Raw genomic sequence first — 19,436 nt, 5'->3', positions numbered from 1 at the left:
ATCGGCTCGCCCCCTATCCTCCTGAGAACGAGCAACGTAGACTTACGTCGCTTTGCCCAGGAGCGGCTGCCTGCCGCAGTAAATCTGCGGTGGGCGGTCGTTAAGTGGTTAAGGTAATTCACCCTTACTATCTTGGGCTGCCCCCAGAACAGTAATGGAGGGGAAATCCTCTAATTGGAACACTAGATCTGGTGACCTTGGGGCCCCAGGAGATTGCCCTAACCACTTCAGCCTCCGGACAGTTCTGACCAGTGTTAATTTTGGCATCAAATTTCTAATTAGTATTAGTTATAGTCTTTTAACTAAAATGCCATTTAAGTTTTAGTCATCTGCAAATGTTTTAGTTGTATTTAGTCAACTGAAACCTGCAGTACATTTTAGTCGACTAAAATCGAATGGGTTTAAATTGTAATGCATAATTTAAGCATTTCTCTAGAATTTCCAAACACATTATACACAGTATTTTACCCAAGTGAGAATTTGCGATCTATTATATATATCTGCCAAATTAAACTAACTAAAGAACCCTAAAAATAAGTTGGATGAATCAGTTGAGTTTTGATGGGCCAAAAATGCCATTATTAAAAGAGAACCAGTCACGATCAGGTTTATGCAAACCCATGAATATGAGACAGATACAGATACAAATTTCCCAGTTCAATTTGCTAACCGGTTTGCTTACCAACCAAATTAACCTGTCTAACAGTTTGCATCAAAACAGGGGTTTCGTTAGCACACATTTGCAAACGCATGTGTAAGCTGCAGGGCCACTTCAAGGCACCTTGTATTACCTGCAGTCCTAACTCTTGTAAATTTATGAGAGTCTCCACAGTGGGAGCACATGCAAGCTAATGGATAGATAGGGGGCAGGTGAGCCTGGAGGTGGCCCAACCCTCCTAAAGGTACTTGGGGGCACAATAGATGCCCAGCCAATAGCACAACAGCAAAGGCATCTAGTGTGTCCGCTCACCAGTATACATAAACAACAAAGAAAATGGCCCCTGCCCCCACCTATAACTGGCCTTCATAGCAAACAACACATGGAAGGGCAACGCACATGAGACAAATACAGATAAAAATTTCCCAGTTCAATTTGCTAACCGGTTTGCTTACCAAACAAATAACCTGTTCAACAGTTTGCGGCAAAACAGGGGTTTAGTTTTTCTTTTTGCAAATATAGCTTTTATTAAAGAATTAATGTGGGTTAACAATTCTTCAGACATCACAGACATAATAACTTATTGATAATACATAAATGTGCATATTAAAGAAGAGATACAATTTATTTACTCTTCCCAATACCGTAACTCTGGTGTCATATCAACTCCCCCACCCGGGGAAATTATGCCCATCTTACTCACACCCACATTCCCCATTTATATTTAAACAAAAAAAAAAGGAAAGAGAGGAAGAAAAAAAAAGGGGGGGGGGGGGGGGAGAACCAATGGCAGCCGTCAATCATCTCAACTCCTCTTACTCCCTAATGGGATTGTACCCATTTGAAAAGAGATTGGTTTAGAGTTCGATTACAGATGGTAAATGGTGGTGAGGAGGATAGAGCCCTGGAAATAACATCATAAGGACAGTCTGGAGTGACCCCCCATCCCTGAGAGGAGGTGTGTGCCTTGGTGGAAATCTATAAGGCTTATCTCTTACCGTTTTTTGGTAATCAGGGAGGAAAGGGGGGAGCACAGCACTGCAGCACAGTGTGAACTCACGATTGCTATCCAGTGTACCCAGTGGACACTGATCACTTCCTTGATTTATATTTGGACAGTTTGATGAAAGGACTCTCAAATATTAGGAGGAGAAACTCAGCTATAACTGTTTTGCACAAGCACTTATCACTTTATTGTCACTAGATTTATTTATGCTAACGGTATTATTTATGAATTTATTAAGTAATTGTCTATTTAGTATATTAACAATATTAATTTAATCATTGTATTTAAATGGTATAGTGGAGTATAATTTATTATTGCACAATTTTTAGAGCAGCGCTGACACATTTGCAAATAGACACTTTGAAGGAATTTATTCCTTTTTAATCAGCAGCAGCCTAATTAAATTCAGTTAATATATTTTTTGTTTTAGCACTATAAATGATTTATATATCACGTTATTCATATACTGTTATATATATTTAATTCAATACACATTCCTAAGCGCAGATTTGCCCCCGGGTCTTTTAAGTTGACTTACAATTTATCTAATATTTTTTTGTTGACGTTGTTGATATCTGTAGAAGAAAAAAGGCCGGGTCCAATGGGATCTCTTCCTCTGTGAATTTCTGTATAATCCTTCTAACTTCCTCCCAGAACCTTGTTATCCTGGGGCATGTCCAAAATATATGTAACCTTGTGCCCTGTTCCTCCCGGCAGCGCCAGCATCGATCCGATATATTAGAGTAAATGCCATTCAACCTCTGAGGGGTATAATACCACCTTGTTAATATTTTATAATTTGTCTCCTGTATTTTGGAACACATAGATGAATTGAAGACCCAATCAATTATTCGCTGTTGCTGTCCGGAGGAAAAGGCACCGTTAATTTCTTCCTCCCATCTAACCAGGCAGGGCATTTTAAGTTGTTCCCTGGGTACCACTAGTAAATTATACGTTTTAGATAAAGCATGGGCTATTATTCCCGATTCTGAACAGTAGTTTTCAAAAGGTGTCAACTGTCTTCCATATTCCTGAGGATCTGGAATAGAGTTTAAGAAATGGTGTACCTGTAGGGCACTCCAAAATGGAAGCCCAAAAATGTCATCTTTGCCCACCAATGCCTCTATCGTCGGCCATTTATTTCCTCCCAGGAAATGTGACGCTTGAAAACACCCCCTTTCTCTCGGATATCCAAAAGGGCCTTTTTCGATGCCCATAGGAAACTTTGGATTTCCCAATATGGGAAATAATGGAGATTCCAACTTTTGCTCCATCACCTGTGCACAGGCTTGTGAAATTATTCTTAACGTATTGCCGTATCAGCGGATGGACTTTCAATGTCACCGGCAGATAGTCAAAACACCAGGCAGCTCAATTCAAGGGTATAGACGTTTGAGTTGTTCCAATTGTACCCATAATTTTAAATTCACTGTGTCTACACCAATCTATTTGTCTGCAAAGATGAGAGGCTTGGTAATATCTGTGTGTGTCTGGTAATGCCACACCTCCATATTTTTTTGGAAGAGTTAAGAGCTTAATTGATAGCCTAGGTTTCTTTTTTGCCCAGACAAATTTAATGAATGCTGAATGAACCTGTTTGAAATATTGAACTGAAATCTTAATAGGTAAGGCTTGAAAAAGATACAAAAATTTCAAAATTTTAAAAATACAAAGAATAGTCATCTTTATCAAATTTGATCTACCAAACCAGGAATGTATTCCTATATTCCATTTCTCCAGCAAAAGTTTTGTTTTATTCACAAGGGCAGTAAAGTTATATTCATATACTCTCCTCAAGAGGGGGGGTATATTGGGGTTTAGTTAGCCATAAATATCCAGCCTTAAAATTTGTAGATTTACTTATGATGATAGGCTGAATACACCAGGAAAGAAGGCAGTGCTGGAAAGTACCTGAGAAGAATGGATAAATGTGCTCCAGTCATTCATGCAAAAACAAAAAAAAGAAGAGAGTGCATGTCCGCCCTATCTTTAATTCATGATTCAATAAAAAGACTTCAACTATTGCACACACATTTAGCAATTGATGAATTTGGCACATAAAATTCTCTCTGGCTGCTCTCCTGGGTCACCCCTGTAAGATCCCAAGGGGGAGAAAGACCACAACCTCACTAGATGGCTGCCCAAATCCTGACAGCACGTTCTCAGCCGTGACTCAACCACAGTGTGCATAACCTGATGCACATGCGCCTGGTCCAGCCAGGCAGATGGAAATCCAACATGAGGAGAAGGCAGAGGGAGAGAGCTGAAGTCAGACCTTTGCCATGATGACGTGTTTTGAAGGCGTGGCCTCCTTTATTAAGTCACGTCCACTCAAGAGTCATTACTAATTATATAGGGTTCGTAATTTCTCCTCAGTCACAGATCTTGAAGGGGCCAAACCAGGAGAGGCTAACCAATGGAAGATGTATTTAAATGGTAGGACTGTGGCACCAACCTTCCAACAAACCTTGATGAACAATAATAGATGTGCCTACAAGTGACAAAATGATCATATTAATAATAATCACTTGCACTATTAAAGTTATTATATAAAACAAGAGCAAAAAACTACACGTAATTCTGTTTCCACAATAAACACATTATACAAACCACTACTAAAGAATTGTATGTGCCTAATTCATAAATTGTTAAATGTAATTGCAATAGCTGAAGTCTTTTTATTGAATCACGTAATAAAGGTGTGTTACACTAGGGTGGACGTGCGCGCTCTCCTTTTTTGTACTTGCTTACATATGTTTTGGCCACCCAGTGGAATTCTAGAGAGCTACAACACCCTGTCAGGCTCAGGGCCATCTTATAGAGTGTGCATGCTGGGCAGTTGCCCGGGGGCCCCCACCTGCCCAATGACCCAGCCCTAGCCAAGCATTAGTCCCGATTCCCGTGTGCATCCCGCCGCCAAACTTAGCAGGTGTCAAGCACCTGTAGGTCCTGTGCTTCTGTCAGACCTCATAGACCGTGGAGGGGGAGCCCACAACGGCAGGAATGCCTGTCCGCCTCATCGGGAACAGGCACACACAGGACAGTTGAGTCTGACTCCAGTCCGTGTGTGTGTTTACCGGAATCAGCTGCCGAACTTGGTAGCTGTCATTAACCTGGCACTGCTGTACCAATAAATATCGCCTTATCGATAATATGCATTTTTATTATTATTATTGGGTGATTGTGTAGGCAGGGCCCCAGTGTACTGCATTGCCCGGGGCCCTTTAATGCTCTTAAGATGGCACTGGTCAGGTTATGATCCATCATTCCTACTGAACTACAAATATCAGCCAGCCCGAGGATCCTTTTTCTGAACAGCGCACTTGCTAGCTTTTTTCTGTTTTCCTTGGACTTTTTACCAGTCATTCATGAAATACCCAAATCTTGCACACCCAGTATAAGGATAAAGCGAAGAGGATCGTGCCTCCACTGACCAGCAGCTGGCTAAACCAGACAGCAGCGACTAGAGATAATAGTCCAGTTTTCTTATGATGAATTTACAGCCTTTTTTAGAGAACATTCGAGTATCCTCGGGAAAATATGGCATCTCATTGGCCACACGGGTTGCCATCTCTTTATCGGGCATTAACTTGCGATGTCTTAGCTCTGCCATGACGCACTGCTTTACGTGTTTGTACTCCAGCGGTAGAAATGGGACATAGAAGTCAATCAAATTCTTCTCAATCAGGCTGCTGTGCCAAAAGCCACCTGGAGATAAAAGCATGGCGGATTAACAGTGGAATAATCATCTGATCAACCATATTCAATCAAAATATCATCTCCTTTAACGCTTTTCTACTGGGCATTTTTAAAAAATTTTGCACACAATAAAATCTTTTTGCTAGAAATTACTTTGAAACCCACAAACAAGTTTCTGAGAATAAAATAGTACCAGTTGCCATTTTTTAACGTTACACAATATTTGTACGCTGCTTGTCAAATGCATATTTTCAGAAGAAAACTCTGGAATTTATAGTGCAAATTAAGTATTATATCTCAATTTTGGTAAAAGTACATAGATACCGAACATTGCCAAGCCTTAAAATTAGATGCACCTTTTAAATTGCAAAAAACATGGTAAAAGCCTATTTGAGTTATTAGTTTAGAGTTAACTGTGAATTATGTCCCTACAATTATTACCCCCAGATGGTTGCGGCAACACCTCACGTATAGTGCAATTTATGTTTACGTACACGTGCACCCTGCGCCCGATATGTTTGTGTTGGGGTGTGTGCGGGGGTGCTTTTAAATATACAGTATCTCACAAAAGTGAGTACACCCCTCACATTTTTGTAAATATTTTATTATATTTTTATTATGTGACAACACTGAAGAAATGACACTTTGCTACAATGTAAAAGTAGTGAGTGTACAGCTTGTATAACAGTGTATATTTGCTGTCCCCTCAAAATAACTCCACACATAGCCATTAATGTTTAAGCTGCTGGCAACAAAAGTGAATACACCCCTAAGTGAAAATGTCCAAACTGGGCCCAATTAGCCATTTTCCCTCCCCGGTGTCATGTGACTCATTGGTGTTACAAGGTCTCAGGTGTGAATGGGGAGCAGGTGTGTTAAATTTGGTGTTATGGCTCTCACTCTCTCATACTGGTAACTGGAAGTTCAATATAACACCTAACGGCAAAGAACTCTCTGAGGATCTGAAAAAAGAATTGTTGCTCTACATAAAGATGGCCTAGGCTATAAGAAGATTGCCAAGACCCTGAAACTGAGCTGCAGCACGGTGGCCAAGATTATACAGCGGTTTAACAGGACAGGTTCCACTCAGAACAGGCCTGGCCGTGGTCCACCAAAGAAGTCGAGTGCACATGCTCAGTGTCATATCCAGAGGTTGTCTTTGGCAAATAGACGTATGATTGCTGCAGAGGTTGAAGGGGTGGGGGGTCAGTCTGTCAGTGCTCAGACCATACGCCGCACACTGCATTAAATTGGTCTGCATGGCTGTCGTCCCAGAAGGAAGCCTCTTTTAAAGATAATGCACAAAAAAAGTTTGCTGAAGACAAGCAGACTAAGGACATGGATTACTGGAACCATGGCCTGTGGTCTGATGAGACCAAGATAAACTTATTTGGTTCAGATGGTGTCAAGCGTGTGTGGCCACAACTAGGTGAGGAGTACAAAGACAAGTGTGCCTTGCCTACAGTAAAGCATGGTGGTAGGCGTGTCATGGTCTGGGGCTGCATGAGTGCTGCCGGCACTGGGGAGCTACAGTTCATTGAGGGAACCATGAATGCCAACATGTACTGTGGCATACTGAAGCAGAGCATGATCCCTCTCCCTTCAGAGACTGGGCTGCAGGGCAGTATTCCAACATGATAACGAACACAAACACACCTCCAAGACGACCACTGCCTTGCTAAAGAAGCTGAGGGTAAAGGTGATGGACTGGCCAAGCATGTCTCCAGACCTAAACCCTATTGAGCATCTGTGGAGGAGCGCAAAGCTCTGATGTCATCATGGAGGAGTGGAAGAGGACTCCAGTGGCAACCTGTGAAGCTCTGGTGAACTCCATGCCCAAGAGGGTTAAAGCAGTGCTAGAAAATAATGTTGGCTACACAAAATATTGACACTTTGGGCCCAAACTGGACATTTTCACTTAGGGGTGTACTCACTTTTGTTGCCAACGGTTTAGACGTTAATGGCTGTGTGTTGAGTTATTTTGAGGGGACAGCAAATTTGCACTCTTATACAAGCTGTACACTCACTACTTTACATTGTAGCAAAGTGTAATTTCTTCAGTGTTGTCACATGAAAAGATAGAATAAAATATTTACAAAAATGTGAGAGGGGTGTACTCACTTTTGTGAGATACTGTATATAAATTTTTTTACTTTTATTTATTATTTTTTAAACACTTTTTCTTTCATTATATTTTTCTTAGTTTAAAGGGTTAGTTGACCTTTTGAACTAACACCGTGCACCCTCCCTAACCCCCACTTCCCTAATCCCCGCTGTACTTAGCTCGATGGATGATGAGTTGTCAGTGCCCACAAAGTCAGTACAGCAGTCTGGAGATTTGAAATCCCCATTCTTCTCACTCTTCTTTCTGCAGTGCTTCCGGGATAGATCAGAGTGATTCTGATTGGTCAGCACTGGCCCAGAGCATTGCTTTGATCATCCCGGAAGCACTGTAAAAAGAAAATTGGAAGAGTGGGAATTATAAATACCAAATTTCTGGGGCTCCCCAGAGGAACGAGAGATTACTGTGAGTACCACTGGTGGAGGTGCACCTTCAGATCCTCGTAAAAGTGATTGTGCAGCTCTAGAGCCACCTGGATCACTTTTAGCTGAAAGCTGTTTGGCAGCTCTAAAAATCAATACCAACCTAAGGACTACAGAAGCAGCCGAGAGCTTTGCTTTAACCCACTGATTACCAGAACTTTTATAAACATACCTTGGTAGACATTGGTTTACACAGACTGAAAAATGAAAGCACTTCACAGGTGTAGCACTGCCCCCTAGAGGACTGCTGAGAATTGCATTTTCTGGATTCCCCTGGGTTACCTGTAGCAACGGTCTGTGGAAACGTATCACTTTAATCGCTTGGCCCAGACAACGAACAGTCCAGGGGATTTAGTTTTTTTGTGTTTTATTTAAAACTGGGATAGGAGAAGGGATGAGTGGAATACCCCAACTATGAACTATGCACAATTCTGAGGACAACTGACTGTAGTGTGTGCGGCAAGGCCGCTACTTCACCTTGCCACTGAAGTGAAGATAGAAAGTATGATCCTGTTTAAGTTACTCTTCAGGGTCTAACTTGGCACCCCCTTTCTCTCACTGTGTGTGCTGAACTCCTGTTCACTGACACTCCACTGGAGCGGTCCCCCTTCCTGGGCAGACCCCTGGCAAGCTTCCTGAACATGGACACTGTTTTTCCTAAGGTTGCTCTGCCTCCAACTCCACTTGTCAGCTTTCCTGGACCTCCTGGCTCAGCTCCACACTCCTGGTTCACTAGGCCGACCGCCTGCGACAACCTTCCACAACAAACAGGAGGAGAGACAGCCGTCACCCTCCTCTTGGGACCTAACTTCCCGCCCAAAGACACCCTGTCACATGTGCCCTTGGCTTTTATAACATATCCCAGGAAGCACCACTGTTTGTGCCAACCCACTGGGATAGTTACAAAGCCTGTGTGTCACTAGGTTTCCTCCACTGTCCAACCGGCTCCCCTATTTGATACAGTGGGGACACTTCTTCAGCCCAGATGAATCACACATGGACACATGCAACAGGCATAACTACTGATTAGGCTCCCCTGATAAGCAGATGGAGCAGGCTAATGTTTTACATGCTACTCCCCTGATAAGCAGGCAGAGCAAACGACTCTCTCTTCCTAGCACCTATCTAGGAGGGTGCTACACAGGTATAAAGGGCAAGCACTCTGAGGCACACATACCTTCAGAAGCTTTCTTTACTAAATGCCAGGCAGTCTGATGAAGAATATTTTAGACACCTCCATTTACTGTTAGAGTTTGCTACTAAGCCCTACAATTTTCTACTGACCAATCAACATAACGGGCAGTCTCACTGGCTTCCAGGAATGTGTGGAAGGAGGGAGAGGTTGGGCAAGCTCAAGCACAATGAGGAAATGCTAAAACATTGCCTAATCAGAAGAGCTTTGCATTCAGGCAAAGCAGACAAAATGAAAAGCTGCAGCAGGTATGCAGATAAGGACTGGGCAGGTATGTGTACCCCTGAGTGACTGCATACCTGTCAACAGTTTTCAGTTTTTAAAGTGACAGAGTTTCATTAAAGTAGTTCTCAAATTGATAAAGTAATAATAATGTACGCTGTCTCCCTGTTAAATCTTCTTTCTATGCAAACAGTCCTGGGTCTGCCAAAATTGTATGCATGATGGCTGCTTTGCTCTGCACCCCAGGATTCCCCCTCCATTAAGATGAGTAATTTAAAGTATCAACTGCTTTTTTTAATATGCTGAGCTGTCGAATCCCTGATGTAACCTATATTTCTCCTCCACCCGAAATTGTTTAGAAAATTTTAAACTCAGAGCAGTCACCACAAGAGACACCCTGTCACCAGAGGCCTGGACTTCAGAAACTTTGGCAAAAAACCCCGCCAACAGAATTAAGCTCCACATACTACCCAATGGCATCACCATAGAAGCCAATATGGGAACTCTCACTGGGTAGTGATAAGATGGATAGGGCTTTACACTCGTTGGCAGGATTCAAAGTAGATGTAATGAAACTAATTTACATCATCCTAAACAATTGCCTTTTTTTTATTAAATAAAAATAGGATTTTTGACTTACCATAAAATCCTTTTCTTGGAGCACATTACTAGACACAGAAGTATTCAGAACAATGTGTTAGGCCGCTGTTTTAAGTAGACTGAACAACGGCAAACAAGAACTGTAAGGACAGCCCAGGGGTTCTGTAAGTGTTACACGGGATCTGCCACAGTTTTAAACACACACGTATCAGTGCCAGCAAACCCACAGTGTCCCTGATCACTAGCCTCCCTGTAGTGTAAATAAGCAGTGCAGCCAGCCACCTGCCAACCTGTCTCACTGTCACCAGACTTACAGCACCTGCTGGTGTCCCTGACTACAGTGACACCAGATTGCTATACACCATACCAGTGTCCTGACCACTGTTATACTAGTGCCAGTGTCAACAGATCCAGTGTTCCCAATTTTTTCCACTGTCCTGGTGCTGCAGGGCCTCCAAAAGTGTGATAGGCAATCAGAAAATTAGATGCGTAATTTATGCCCCTGGAAAGCCTTAAGGTACTCCTTGGGTTTTGGGTCTCTCTGTGTAGCTAGGCTGTGAAAAAATCTCACACGTGTGGAATCCCCATACTCAGGAGAGTAGAAGAATGTGTTTTGGGGTGTAATTCTAAGTATGTTTATGCTGTCTTATTAACTGACAGCATTGTGTAAAAAAAAAACAAAAAAAAAAAAAAACAAAATTCATTTTCTTTCCACATTTTCCAAAAACTTGTGGCAAAAAAATTACATTTCCAAATACTCATTATGCGTTTTAGAAAATACCTTGGGGTGTTTTTTTTCCAAAATGTGGTCATTTTGTTGGTGTTTCCACTATCCAGGTGCTCCGGGTCCTCAAAAAATGTGACTGGTAGTCAGGAAATTAGATGCGTAATTTATGTTACTGGAATGCCTGAAGGTGCTCCTTGGATTTTGAGTCTTTCTATGCAGTTAGGCTATGAAAAAGTCTCACACATGTGGTGTACTCAGGAGGCATAGCAGAATGTGTTTTATGGTGTAAATATAGGCATGCCTATGCTGTGTGTGAGATTTAACTTGTTAAAATGTAACTTGTAAATATATATATATATATATATATATATATATATATATATATATATATATATACATATACATATATATATGTGTGTATAAATTTACTTTCATCATTTTCCCCCAAAAATTGGCAAAAAATTACAACTTAAAAAAACTCACCATGCCTCTTACTAAATACCTTACTAAACACACAGTTACAGCATCTCTTTTTTTTCTTTTGGGATAAGGGTTTTACATTAACAAATAAAAGCTGTTTGATGTAAGCACCCCTGTCAGTGGTAAATAGTTTGTCTCATGCCTGTAATTGCTACATCTGCAAGAGAGCTTTTTTAAAAAAAAAAAAAAACAGACTTACTAGCCAGAACACCAGGTGAAAAGAAAGTGAAGAAAGCCTAAAAGAAAACTAATTCAAGCATTACTTGTAATGACTGGTGAGCTGCAATAAAAGGCTTTTTTTTGGGGTTTTCAACCACTTTAAATGATCCCACAGAGTCACCAGACCATCCAATGCGAAGGCTATATAGGATAAGTGGAATTTGAAACAAACCGGTTCTGGTTGTTGTTGAACCTGGAAGCCAAGAGGTCCATGCCCCATGCCCCCCATGTGCAACCAAAGTCCAGAAACATCCTGAGGTGAAAAAGACTATTCTCTGGAATTCTGACAATGATGACTATGGAAGTCCACCTGCCAATTTTCAACACTAGGAATGTGTACATGGCAGTCAAAGCTGGAACATGTAGTTCCACCCAATCCAGAATCAGATCTTCTCTTTGAGCGGAGAGATTTCTGGATCATCCCTGATAGTTGATGTAAGCCACAGCTGTGGTCTGACAGCCTAGGTAAGCATCTAATGCAAAGTCCAGTGCTTAGAAGGCAACATTACAGGCCAGTCCTGCTTCTTCTTCCTGGCAGTGTTCTTGTGCTGTCCCCAGGGCAAAGCTGCAGAGAGTTGCAACAAAGAATCTTGATATGAAACTGAGGCATACTGGAAGGAGTTATACTGGGTTTTCCATACTATCTCCTGAAAGAAAAAGCAAACCAATGTTCCAGAATACATCCCCTGTGTCTCTTTAGCCACTTCCTATCTTCATGCACACGCTTAGGCTCACATCCTTGTGGAACACTTCTTTTTCAAACACAGCCTCCAAATACAAAAAGCAGCGAGCACAAAATAGCTATCCAACTTATTTATTACTGAATTGTATGCTTTGCCTGCAGCCTCCAGTGCAGGGCAGAACAAATCCCAGGAGACAGCCTGGTCACCGATACAAATCAGACTGAACTGACCAAATTCTACATTCAAATGTTCAGCCCTGATCTAAAATCACTTACTATCTTTGTTGTTGAATACTTCCACAGAAAGCACAGACTCCAGATCCTGCAGCTCTAGATCCTCTCTCCTCTTTTTGGATTCCAGCACCACTCTGTTGATCACATCGCGCCCTGCATTGCTAACAGAAACAAAGGAAAAATATGTAATGCAGTGTTTTTTATCCTAATATAGCCAAACCTAGAAAAAAAAAAAAAACAGACGAGTGGACAAAGTGACAGATTCTTTTCTGGAGAAGCTGCAAACAGGCTCCAGTGATATCCCAAATTATAGACAAATCTCTTTAAAACTGCAATCTAAAATTGTGAACCATGATATACACTATTAGACTGAAAGGCTTTATAGGCCGCATTATATCCATGTATGTAGACAAAGTAGGTTTCCTTCTACATAGCCAGGCGGCAGACCAAATTCTGAGGTCTATAGATTTGATTTGGGATGGGGAAAAGCCTTGGAAGAGAATGTTATTATTATTAGATATACGCAAAACATCTGACACAGTTTCCTGGATCTACCGCTTGCAAATTTTGTCCAGATGGAACTTTGGTCCCAAATGCCTCTCTTTTCTACATACTCTATATAGCTTTCCAACAGCCCAAATATCAATAAAGGGCTACAAATCTGACTCTACTGCCATGGCTTTGGGAACCAGACAGGGGTTTCTACCTCCTATTTATTAACGCTACTGAAACTTAAGCTATTGCTCTCCGATCTGATCCCATTATCCTTGATATAGAAAAGTGAAAAGAGGTCTATTACTTCCCCACATACTACTCCCCTGAACTTATTCTCCATTCTAAGCTGCTTTGGAAAGGTCTCTGGCCTCTTAGTAATTTGGGATAGGTCAGAGGCAATGAATATTAATTTGAATGAACATACCTTACGGAGATTTAGGTCCCAGTATACATTCTCCTGGCAATCAGTCTTTTTACCTTGTCTGGATATTAGGCTGACCCCACACATAACATCTCTCTATAGGTGCAATTACCAGACTCTGCTTGACAAACTAATGGAGGAAGTTGAAACATGATCAACTAACTCCTTGGGGTTTATTTACTAAAGCTGAAGAGTTGAAAATCAGGCTCACTTCTGCATAGAAACCAATCAGCTTCCAGGTTTTATTGCCAAAGCTTAATTGAACAAGCTCAGGTTAGAAGCTGATTGGTTTATATGCAGAAGTGAGCCTGATTTTGCACGCTCCAGCTTTAGTAAATAAACCTCCTTGTCTTGGATGGGTAGGATAAAGTTGGTTAAAATGTCGTTACTTTTTATACTATTTTGGAACTCTGCCTATACCAGTACTTGTTAATGCCCTTAATAGGTTTCAAACCAGGATAATGAAATTTATCTGGAGATCCAGAGGCAGTAGGTTGGTAGGCCATACTCTATATGCTACCAAAGAATTGGGAAAGTTGGTAGTCCTGTATTTTACAAAGTATTATAACGCCGACCAACTAACCCAATTGACACAAATTGACTCTGTTTTCAACAAGCTAGATTGGGTATCTTTAGATGCACAAGTTTGTGCTTCCCTACCATTGGAATTAGTAATGTGGGTGTCTAAACTCCCTAAAGTCTCATTATTTGAACTTGTGGGATTCCTCCTGTAAAGGCCCGTACACACGTACCGATCGTCGGCATACAAACGTCGGCGGACGAAAGATCTGCCGATTGTACGCGTGTTAGTATGGTGCCTCCGACAGATGTCTGCGCACAATCCGCGGACAAAAGTCTTTCGTGCAAACATGAAAATTTTTGTCTGCGGACACCAGAACGGACGATTGTTCGCCTGTCAGTACAGAATTCGGCCGACAGACCGCAGATTTGCAAGACTGGGCATGCTCAGAAAATAAAAAACACAGGGAAAGTTAACCATTACATGACATCACTTCTGCAGTCAGCTGAAGTCTGCAGACAAAATTCTTGTGCTGTCCTTGTGCTGTCTTTGCACTTTTCAACAGACACCGACATCCCGGGGAGAAAAGACGAACATTTGTATGCCGACGATCGGTATGTGTGTACGGGGCTTTAGAGAGAACATCTTCAACCTCGCCACATGCCATTGCCCCCACTATTTAATAATCCTGCATTCCGACTTGGCCTACAGCCCCACCAGTTCCCTTGATGGTTGAATAAAGGCCTATATCACATAGGACATTATTTTGATCATTAGGGTATTCATTCATCTTCTTATTTACTCAGCAACTTGGGATGCCACCCTGTTTAGATTGCAACAAATCTTGCATAATTTACACTCACTTCCGAAAGTGAGGGAGGTAGCATATCGACACTTTATAAGATGTTTGTTACTACACCTAATAAATTGTCGTACCAATTTGCGTGGGAAAGAGACCTGGATGAGCAAATTAATGAAGAGGAATGGAGGGCTTGGACCTTTCACATCCACAAAGACATTATAAATGCAACTTTGATTGAAGCTGGTTATAAGGTTTTTTCTAGATGGTACTTCCCGAGCAGCTCTCTAAAATGCACAAGAGGTTTTCTTCCTCTTGCTTCTAAGGGTGTGGTTAGGTGGGAACAATATTACACACATAGACATGGTTGACCTGTCCCAAGGTCTGCCAATTCTGGATGCGAGTGCACTCCCTGATAAAATCACTATTGTGCAACCCTAGTAATATTCACTCCTAATGAACCAGTTGATAATCTTGCCAGGCATACTCAGACATTGATTTAGTGGATGTTCCTAGTCACTAGGATAGTGATAGCCACAGCCTGGCAGGGCACAGTGGTTTATCTATCTTTGATGAATCGTAAATTAATCTGGATAATGCTTAATGAAAAAATGGTTAGTGTACTGCAAGATAAACAATCTTTTTTTTTCCTTTTGGGAATGTACACCCTTTTGGTCATACCTGGTGACTTTCTGCTACCCTACTTAACAAAAGGGGAATCGGACCCGGGTAGAACAAATAAATAGATTTGCCTTGAAATCCTCAATTTGCACAAAAATGCAGGAAACCAATTTCAGGAACCTTATTCGGTGGTACCGCACCCCATCTCCACTTCATAAGTATTTCCAGGGCACCTCCGCTCTGTGCTGGTGATGTCAGGAGGAATGTGGGATGCTGCTACATACCTTCTGGTCCTGTACTAAGCTAGGGAGTTTCTAGAAAGAGGTCCATAAGAAAATCCAAAAATGTACTGACTACAGGGTCCCAGAGGATCCAGCTTTTTCTTATTGCATGCTTCCCCAATCCCAGCAAGGTCTACAAGAAATCTATTCTTCGACACCTTCTGAATGCGGGCAAGTCATGCATTCCCTCACCTGGAAACAGAACCAGCCTCCAACAATTGGGCTGTGGTTAAGGGAGGTCGAGGAGTTAAATTGGATGGAGAACCTTGATTTGACCACCCGGCAAAAGTGAGAGGCAGGCACGCACAACTGGACACTATGGAACATGTTTATTTATTCTGAAGAAGGGAAGGCTATCATCGAGGGGCCTTCTACTGGTTGATGGTGTCCTTACATCTCCCAGCAGACCAACCGATTCACCACTCCCTAATTTATTAATATATATTCTCACAAAGAAACTGCGCTAAATAAACCAGTCAAAAGCTGCAACTTCAAAGTGAGATACACACTATACAAGCAAATCTAAAAACATAAGTTGTGCTAGAAATTAAATACAAAAAATTACGTAGAAAAATTTACAAAAGTGACAAATATTGCACAAATAGTGATAAAAATATTGATAAGAAATATATTAATAACCATAAAAAGTCCAGGTGAATAAAACAATTACACACACACACACACACACACACACACACATCATAGGTTGAACTGGATGGACTGATGTCTTTTTTCAACCTCACTAACTATGTAACTATGTAATTAATGTATAAAAATGAATGAATATACAAAAATAAATCTTGAAAGTCCAAATAAAGTGAGAAATTGTTTGGAATCCAACCATAAGTGGAATAAATTGATAAAGTGAACAAATGAACTTCCACCACCAAAACTCGTGTCCGCCACCACAATGAAAACCTGCTTACCAGAAAAAGGGACCCTAAAGGGTCAACAACACTGGGGATAGGTAATGATATGGTAGCAAACGGACCTCTCCTCCGTAGCCCTCTAGGTGGTGCACGGCTTAGGACTGGATATTGATCTCTCTGCACACATCTCTTTGTGCTCTTGTTTGAGATTCATTGCCACTCCTAGCCACAACTTGAATAAAGCCCCATACACACGCAACGATTATCGGCCGACCGATCGTCCGTCTTTTGTCCAGAGTTGTGTTTTGTTGGTTGGAATGTTCCTAGACTGCACACGAATTTTCTCGCCCGACAAAATTCTACTTCAGAAGTGTTGTCATGTGTTGGTTTGCTTTCTTTGTGTTCTTTCTTCTCTGAGCATGCCCAGTCTCGCTCATTAGATTTTTCCCTGTCGAAATCTGTACTGACTGCACGAAAATCGGCCGTGTTTTGACGGCGGACAAAAATTTTATAGCCTGCACACTAGATTTTTTTTCGGCCGAAAATTCGGAGTTGGTTGTCGGAAGCATCATACTAACAAGCCGAAAATCGGCAGATCGGTCGTCGGACGAAAATTCCCTGCCGATTTTCGACGCGTGTGTACGGGGCTTAAGGCAGCACAGGGTTGGAAGAAGATTATGACCTCTTTGTTTAGCAGGTAAGCATATGAAGGCTCTCATTAAAGTAAACCCTTTATTAAAAAAATACATTAGCTGCTATTGTTGGCCTCCTGAAAAGGCTAGTTCTTTTGCTGATGCACTGGCTTTAATACCAGTTACTTTGAGTCACCAATGCGCAACAAGTATGCAGATTAGGGAAGTCAGAGAGTATTCAGAGGTCCATATCTGCATACATGCTCCAGGTCACAGGATAATACACAAACAGGGTCAGTATGACAGCCAAGCATTTAGTGTTTTCAGTGTAGCGGTGTTTAATATGCCTGAAAGATGATTGTTTGACATTTGAGAGGAACTCGGCTCCATCTAGTGGCCAAAACGACACACTGCAGCTACTATGGAATTTCTTGTGATGTGATTTTCCTTTCAGGAAGTTGAGAGACTTCATCATCCATAGTGCTCTTGGACTACCAGGATGCACTGCTTCACCGCACAGCCTTCTGGGGGAAGCTTTATAAAGGAAGGGAGGAGCCAGGCTCAGTCTCTTGGGAGAGACACAGTGAGACAAGCAGGAAGCCAGCGCTGTGGGCTGATGCTGCATGCTAGGCCGAAGCCTCTGGGCCTGAAGTGACGACGCTGAAACGTTCCATGCAAAGCAAGAGACCCTTCCCAGAGGTCCCATCGCTGTTTGCAGAGACCGGAGCCATCCACCCCAAACACCTCGCGCGGCTGGGGACAGAGAAATGAGACTAAGACAGCCGTGGAGAGTTCTAAGGGAAAATCCTGTTGGTGAGAGGGCACTTGCCCAAACCTGACTTTATCTACCAAAAGAAGTAACGTTATCCACAGATAACTATAGTGTAACAGAAGGTGATAAACCCCGGGGTAGATCAGCATACTCTCTCAGGAGATTCATAGACAAACAATAATATCTGTAAAGGAGTCGCCAGAGGCCCATCTCTCTCACAGAAGTTATTGCTCAGCTACACAGATACCCTGTGGTGACAACCAACAGCTCACTGCTCTTTTTCTCTCTCTTGATCTTCATTCCTAATGCGGATTACAAATATATCTGCGCAGTTATCTTGCTAGCGAAGATTCAAGAAGAAGAAAGAAGAGGACTTTGGGGAAGGGACTCAGATAGGCCTATCTATCTTGTACTGTGTCTAGCATCAATGAGGGAGTAGTGTGGGATATTTCTTTTATCTTTTTAAAGCCGATTTAAGTAACCCTTTAAAATAACCGTATTTCATTGTATCTCACTTGCTTAATTTGATATACAGTAAATTAAGCTTTGGTTAATTACAATCCTGTGTGCTGTTCCATTGTGTCACCCAGAAAGACTACCATTGAAGAAGGTAATAAGTCACTGTTGCATATTGAAGTATTGTAGTCCAATCTGTGTATCCATTTGAAGGTCCAGTCCTATTCTGGTCAGTTGTGCCTGAGGAGGGTTCGAGCCAGTTCTATAGGGTTGTTAGGCAGGGTGTAGACCCAATAACATAATCAGCAGCTCCTGCGGGGGTGGTGCTACACGTGGGGGCTCGTCCGGGATCTCTACAGTCCTGCAACACAACCCTCTCAGCCACAGAATCCCCCTCAACGCAGAAATGGATCCTACCGCTGCAGCCGAGTGGTGCAGGGAAGAGAATGTCGTAGTGGAAAATGGCCTGGTGGTTGAAATCAAGGAAGAGGTCTGGACTGAGGAAAAACTCCTCCCAGTTTTAAGGGCACTGTCCACAGACAGGAAATTCTGGGTGACTGACATAAAGACAGACACCACCGTTCCACACACGTATGCATTGTGTGAGTGGAGGAAGGGGGTCCCCGATTACTTTAAGGGAACCAGTGTAAAGACTACTGACCAAACAGAACTTTTTTTAATACATCCAGAAGTCCTTACTGAAGGTCCCTCATCCACCACTCCTGGGGGATCCAGCAAAGAAAAAGGTTTCCAAGAAGGAAGTCCAGAGTCACCACCTTTGTCTACCTTTAGCTCAGAACTGTGTGCTGTTCTCGGGGAAATCGTAGCAAAATGTAGTAAGGACTCCCCAAACTATCTGATGACTGGATATAGGAAGCTCAGGACATTCTCTGGGAAACAGCCTGTGCCTTCAACAGAAGATGGGTTTGAAGAGTGGTTAGATACCGCCACTCAGGCTTTGGAAGAGTGGGAGGTACCAGAACAGCATAAGAAACAGAGAATCACAGAAAGTTTAAGGGGACCTGCACTAGAGGCCGTACGTAATCTCAAGCTAAGCAAAAAGAACTGTACTGCACAGGATTATCTAGACATTCTACAAGATGTATTTGGTCGGACGGAGAACGTGGCTGAACTTCTTTACCAGTTAGACCACTGTTACCAAGAAGAGGAAGAGAAGTTGTCCGAATTTATTAGACGCCTGGATAAGATCATCCACCAGATCCTGTTAAAGAAAGGGATAGACCCCCGGAAGGTAGATGAGACTCGTGCACGGCAGGTGCTGAGAGGGGCTCAACCTTTAGATCCCA

At 42.2% G+C, this 19,436-nt stretch overlaps 1 protein-coding gene across 1 annotated transcript in view; it reads right to left on the bottom strand.

The window, feature by feature from the left end:
• The window catches only part of LOC309559690 (torsin-1A-like), a 102,049-nt gene that overhangs the window by 40,314 nt on the left and 42,299 nt on the right, over window positions 1-19,436 (bottom strand). The window contains exon 4 of the mRNA XM_082263096.1: window positions 12,306-12,424. Coding sequence (XP_082119222.1) covers window positions 12,306-12,424 — 119 coding nt within the window. The remainder of the gene's footprint in view (window positions 1-12,305; window positions 12,425-19,436) is intronic.

The sequence above is a fragment of the Pelophylax lessonae genome, assembly GCF_965119305.1.
Source record: "Pelophylax lessonae genome assembly, chromosome: 7".
Lineage (NCBI taxonomy): Eukaryota > Metazoa > Chordata > Amphibia > Anura > Ranidae > Pelophylax > Pelophylax lessonae.
The sequence above is the reverse complement of the archived record's forward strand: the minus strand, read 5'-3'. Positions and strand labels throughout refer to the sequence as shown.